Genomic DNA, 6,000 nt, shown 5'->3' with positions numbered 1-6,000 from the left:
GGCGTAGCTGCTCCCAAAGACAGTGGACAGCATTCATAAGCGTGACATCCCCACACATAGCTCCTTTTCTCCCATTCTAGGTTTTCCTAGACAGCAGGCACCTCAAGGGCAGTGTTAGGGCTTCCTAATGCTTTTATCTGTCCCTGTTCCTCATCTCAAGCCGGCAGGGACTCAAGCCGGCAGGGACCTAGACCTGGAGACTCCCAACCAGGCCAGGAATGCTGCTGTATGGACAAGTGTGCTTCTCCCAGAGGACTCTGCAGCACGAGGGTGCAGGGGCTACTGATCTTCACCAGCTCTGAGGCTTTCCATGTTGGTCCAACCCACCTCTCCTTTTTTTAAGGGGCTAAAGTAGTGGAAGGAGGGAGCTCTGGTGGCTCACTGCTAAGGAATTATGCAGCCAGTGCAAAGGTGTGCAGTTTGAATCCACCAGCTGTGGGAGAAAGGTTGGAAATCTCCCATGCGATCGACTTATTGCTTCTTAAAACCTGCTGGAGGGTTAGCTAGGGGGTGTTCTGAGTACACGTACACAAGTGGTATTGGAAGGAACACTGGGGAGGGGAAAAGATTTCAGGCTGATGGTGGCCAGCTAGAGTAGTTCTCCAGAGACAAGTGCAAAGTAGGAGCATCTGAGAGCTGGGGTACGTGGTGCCTGGGGACCCTCTGCCTTGTGTCTGTAACCCACCGTAGTATTTGTGGGTACAGAGTATAGGGTAGTCGTGGGGCAAATGCTTCTGCCCCTTGTCCCTCCCATGCCAGGACAGCAAACACAGGAAAGGACAGTGGCCTGGGGGTGGTGGTGAAGGGAAAGGGGCTTTTTCTAGAATGCTGGCTAGCAGGTTTGGGAAGGGGAGGGAACAGTGACTATAAGCACCCAGGGCAGAGCTCTATCCTGGACCCCCAGTCTTGGAAAGGGCAGTCCCCATACTCACCGAGAGCTGTGGACAGGGTGGCTCCTCTGGTGGCAGCGGATCCCCAGCCAGGCAGCCCTGGAATTTATTGGCCAGGTGGCTCCACCCTCAGCCCCAACCGGCTCAGACTCTAGTGACGAAGGGAGGGGTGGGTGAGCTGTGCCCCCTCTCGTCTTTTGCCAGCAGCCACTCCAAACACACACACTTGGGGTTACAGGCAGCTCAGCCCTGCTCATCACCACAGAGGTCTGAAGCTCCTGAATTGCTCCAGTCAGCACTGAGTGCCCACTCCCCAAGCAGCACCACTCTTCAAACATCTTTCTGCCCTAAAGGACTGATGAGAGTCCTCTGTCTTAATGAGGGCGCTGTTCTGGGGTTCGGACTCACCCAGTCCAGGGCACCTTCAGTTGTAATGGCCAGAGAACGAGGATCCTGGCCAGTGGTCATATGACTATGACCCTCCCCTTGCCCCCCGTAAAATGGGCTACATGTAAAACTCTCATGCACAATCCTGGGTTCCAGGGCTGGGTACCTCTAGGTGGGGGCAGGGTTTGGTGGGACAGTACATGCCCACGAGTTGTCCAAGCAGGTCCATGATGGGGATGGAGGTGGGGTATGAGAAGGGCAGCTGAGAGGCCCTGAGGGGCTAACAGCAAAGGGTAGGTGCAATTCTTCCCCTCTAGGTCTGACCCCTCTCATCCTGTGCTTGGCCCAGGGTTACGTGTGGGTGCAGGACAGTGGTCCTGGGTTGCCTGCCAAGGCCCTGGAGGGCCCCCCTCCCAGGCTGCATCACAGGCTCAGTTCTGCACTCCCATCCCAGCTTCCTGGGGTCAGAAGCCTGTTTACAGGGTTAATAGCCAATTTCCACTGCTGGGCTGAACAGCAAAAGGGAGGCCCAGGGTCAGGCCTGGCACTATAGGCAGTGAGTCACACTGGCAAAAAGTAGGAGGCACTGGGGAGGAGGCAGCACATAGGGCTGCAGTCCCTCGAGCACATGTGAGTGTCCACACTAATTTCGCAGACTTGAAATGAATGCAATCCCTGTGTGGACTATATGTTCGTTCTCCAAAGGGGTTTTCTATGTGTACTGGTTAGCTAGGTAGTTTCTGGGGAAACATTTACTACATTTAGTAAAAATGACTTTGTTCAGTAAACTAGCTTGGTTCTGGTTTGAATGAACAGAATATTGTATTTAAAGCCCCTGGCATTTGTTCTGAGATAAGAGATAACTTTATTTATTTCCTTAATAGTTTATGATTTTTCTTGAAAATCCCAAATCAGCCCAACTAGCAACTAGACTGCTCAGCTGGAGGCCTTTTTGTTCAGGTGTGGGTAAGATCTCTTCCAGATGTTAACTCAGGACCCCTGTCCTGTGAGATGCTTACAGTCCAAAGCTGGTGCCGAACACAGATTCCTTGGCCAGGTAGCCCCGTGGAGGACAAGGAGTTAGCTTTGTCGTTGTGTACCATTGAGTCACATGGGAGGAGAGTGTCCACGTTTTTCTTGCGGACCTGCTGGTAGATTCAAACTGCGTGTCTTTGGGTTGGTAGCACAACTCCTTACCACTAAGGCACCAGAGCACTCTAAGGAGTTAGCCAGAGGCCTGGAAACAGATTAGCACAGTGGGATGATCCAAAGGCAGGAGCGGAAGATGCCGTTAGGAAGGGTGGTGAAGATGGAGGGGGAGGCTCCCAGAAACCCTAACCTCTGAGGAAGGAGACTTCGGAGAAGCTACAGTGAGGGTCAGAGTCAGAAGTCACTCACACAGACAGGGGAGTCAGTCAACAGAGACAGGGTACTGGGGTTCAGCACCAGAACATGTGGGAATGAAACTCATGTCATTGGAGGAGGGGACTTGAAAAGGAACTGAAAGCCTTAGAAAAGAGCAGCTGATGTGGCTTGAGACTGGGGGGACCCAGAGCTCTAGACGGTGCTCGCCCCCGTGGTCACAGTGGACTGGCCCAGGCGGGAACTACTGAAGCGGCCACCAGTGCTCTCCTGCACAGCTGAGCTGTCTGAATTCCACTGTTTCCTCTTTTTAAAAAAAATATTATTATTATTATTTTTAAATTTTATTATTTTTGTGTGAGTGTACTGTCAAATCAGATCTGACTGGTACAGGAGGAGACTGTCCCTCCTTCCCCAGCAGAGCATCTGGTGGATTCGAACCATGCGCCTCTGGGATTGTAGTCGCAGCTCCTTGCCTCTAGGCCACCAGAGTTCCCTACACTGTTTCCTCTTGTTAGATGCTACTTAGTGACCCTAGGAGTACAACAGAAAGCAGCACCGCCCAGTCCTGTGCCATCCTTTTAATAACTGCTTGTGGCCACTACAGCCTCTGTGCAAACCAGCTCATCGAGGGTCTTTGTTTTTTCAAAGCAAGTGTGGTGTTCTCTCCAGGCACTTGTCCCTCCTGCTAACACCTGCAGAGCAAAGCAGGAGACTAGGGGCCATAGTGGGCTGGGTATAGATCCTATTAGCCACTCTTCAGAAGAAAGAGGCAACCTGCTTTCAGGAAGATTCCCTGCTTTAGAAACCAGAGGAGGGCGACCACGAGCTGGGAACTGAGCTGGTGGCAGTGGGTCTGCTTTGGCATTCTGGTTCTGGAGTTCCTTTTAGCCTGGATGAATTCCTTATGGGTTATGTCTCTTCCAGCCATGTGAACCCTGAGTAACACAAGGAAGGGTTTGAAAGGTGTAAAGTGGACAGTAAGGATATGCTGTATGGTAAGAATGAGAAGAAGAGCAGAGAACAGCTAATTTCTGTTTGAAGGCATCTATATAGCAACCAGAGTGACAGTTAAAATACTGGCCCAGACATGGATCAAATCACCACAGACTCCACAGACAAGCGGCCATGCTACATAAGTGTGTCTGGTCAACAGCAGCTGGGGCGAGGCAGCGAGGAGTGGGCTGGAGGCAGCCTGGTTTGCTCCTTCATGGGCTTGGATTTGGTCTCTCAGAAGCACCTCAGGGCAGTCTGCAAGGTCTCCTTCCCAAACATGGAACCTCTCTTCAGAAATTCCTGGCTCTGTCTTTGCTTAACTTACCCACCTTTTATGTGAAATTTCTGAGCTTTGAGTTTTCCACCCCTTGGAATTTTTTAGTTCCTCCAGAAAGGCCAGATGCCTGTCATGTGACTCATGCTCACCCTGGCAAGCGTCCTGAGGTGGTCTGTTGTAGTGCTTGCCTCCTACCCTGGCCCCCCTGCCCCCTCTGCACCCACCCTCCTTCACTGAAACATCCTGAATATGTAGAAGCTGACTCCCTTCTTGAAACTATCAAGTCTCAACTGTTTTATGTGTCTCCTGAGGCCTTCTGCAATGCAGCTCTATTTGACATGTCCTCTTTTTCACTCATCTGCATGTCCAGCTGAAGCCCCAGCTCCTCCAGGAAGCCCAGCAGCCTTAACCTCTGAGGGTACTTCTGTATGGTGGGCTGGAGCCTGACTGTTCACTCCTGGCAGCCTTTGAGGCAAACACAGTATGGGGATTGCTAATCTGGGGAGTGGCATCAGGGCTGGCTGACCCCTGGGCCACCTGTGCTGCTCACCTCTGGCTACAGGGCCATCTCAGCCTACTGGCCTCCATGGGAACCAGTTTACTGCCTGTTCCTGTGACAAGTGGCTATAAGAGGCTGGGAGGACAGGGCAGAACTTTCTTGGTTGTGTCCCCAATATTTCCCAGCACCTTTTGCCGTTAGGTGTAGCCACATTGACTAGGTTTTGATCAATGCAATATGAGAGGAGATGAAAGTGCAACTGTTGCTTAAAATGCCCAAACGTCCTGAAAAAGGAAGGTACTTGCCCTTCAGGCCCTTCCCCCACCCTACGTGGGGGTATGGACAAGGCAGTGACCCAGCTTCAACCATGAGGACAAGACAACATTCTGTGCAAAGGGACCATGGAGCCACAGCAACAAGGGTACTGGGAGAACAAAAATGAACATCCACCTTATTAAGGCACTGGGCTTGTGGTTTCTAGAATAATACATCAGCCTAGCCTTTTGTTTAATATAATGGACTTGAATTTGAGTTGGAATCTAAAACTCCTACCATCCTGGCCTTTGGCCCTGAGACAATGCCACATGGATGTCCTAGAAATGAGGGCAGATAAGAAAACTGAAAGCTATTTAACAATCAAGGTGGATGAATTCTGGACAAGCTGGCCAGACGTGGAGCCCACTAGAGAGACCCTGGAGTCAGCCTGGTCTCCGCCCCTGTGTGGAGCTATCTCCTCTCTACTGGTCCTGGACTTTAGCGAACTCAGTGAAGACAAACTCAGTGAGGACTTGTCACCAGGGAGTGAGGCTGGCTGGGACCACTGTACCAAAGATGTACAGGGAGTGGAAGGAGAGTCCTAGCAATTAGCAAAGACCTGGAGGGGTGCTGCATGGTGGGACGAGGACTGTGCCCGCTCTGTGGCGCAGCCCAGCTTGGTAACAGCTGCCCTATCCCAAATAAAGGGAGAAACATTTCTTCAGGGAGTCAAAGCTTTTATTAGCTGATCATCCCTAGTGTGTGCCCGAGATATCGCTCTGGTCCCTTGATCCCCCCATGGTGGAATTGGGGGTGGGGAGACTATTTACAAGGGGCGGGGGGGGGAGGGACAGAGGCCTGCACAAGGTGCTGAACAACCACTCTACTTAGAGTTCTGATAACTTTGTGCTTTTTTCTTGGTTGGTACTGCGCCACCTGGAATAGCTTTTGTGTTTACCTTTTATAGGAAAAAGATGTATAAACCAAACCACAATCCAGCTCAATTTCCAGGCAGGGCATTTCACGATATCAATCCAAACATCACACTATTTAATTCCCCAATAAAACATTGGAAAAGGACAATCAGTGCTAACACATTTACATATAAAATCTCCACCTAATAGGTAATAGAAGCCTATGTACCAATTTCTAAAACAGTTATAAGATATATACACAATTTTTGGGTATATTAACAAAACAGAATATTACAAAATATTAAAGAAGGCAATTCTCCTGTCCATGGGCCTTGTCGCCTCTTACTTGAAGTTGGCATAATCTGAGAATGCGTCAATGTATTCCTGCACCACCTTGTAGCAGAACTCGTACTGCTCCTA

General features: G+C 50.6%; 1 protein-coding gene across 2 annotated transcripts in view; it reads right to left on the bottom strand.

Annotated features, from left to right (window-relative positions):
- Positions 1-5,697: 5,697 nt before the first annotated feature.
- PTPRA (protein tyrosine phosphatase, receptor type, A) overlaps positions 5,698-6,000 on the bottom strand; it is a 59,332-nt gene continuing 59,029 nt past the window's right edge. For both annotated transcript variants that reach the window (XM_006894193.1, XM_006894192.1), the window contains one exon: positions 5,698-5,997. In XM_006894193.1, coding sequence (XP_006894255.1) covers positions 5,923-5,997 — 75 coding nt within the window. In that variant the 3' untranslated portion in view covers positions 5,698-5,922. The remainder of the gene's footprint in view (positions 5,998-6,000) is intronic.

The sequence above is a fragment of the Elephantulus edwardii genome, unplaced genomic scaffold (genome assembly GCF_000299155.1).
Source record: "Elephantulus edwardii isolate Elephantulus edwardi_28Jun2011 unplaced genomic scaffold, EleEdw1.0 scaffold00138, whole genome shotgun sequence".
NCBI classification, from domain to species: Eukaryota; Metazoa; Chordata; class Mammalia; order Macroscelidea; family Macroscelididae; genus Elephantulus; species Elephantulus edwardii.
This window is presented reverse-complemented; position numbering and strand designations above follow the sequence as displayed.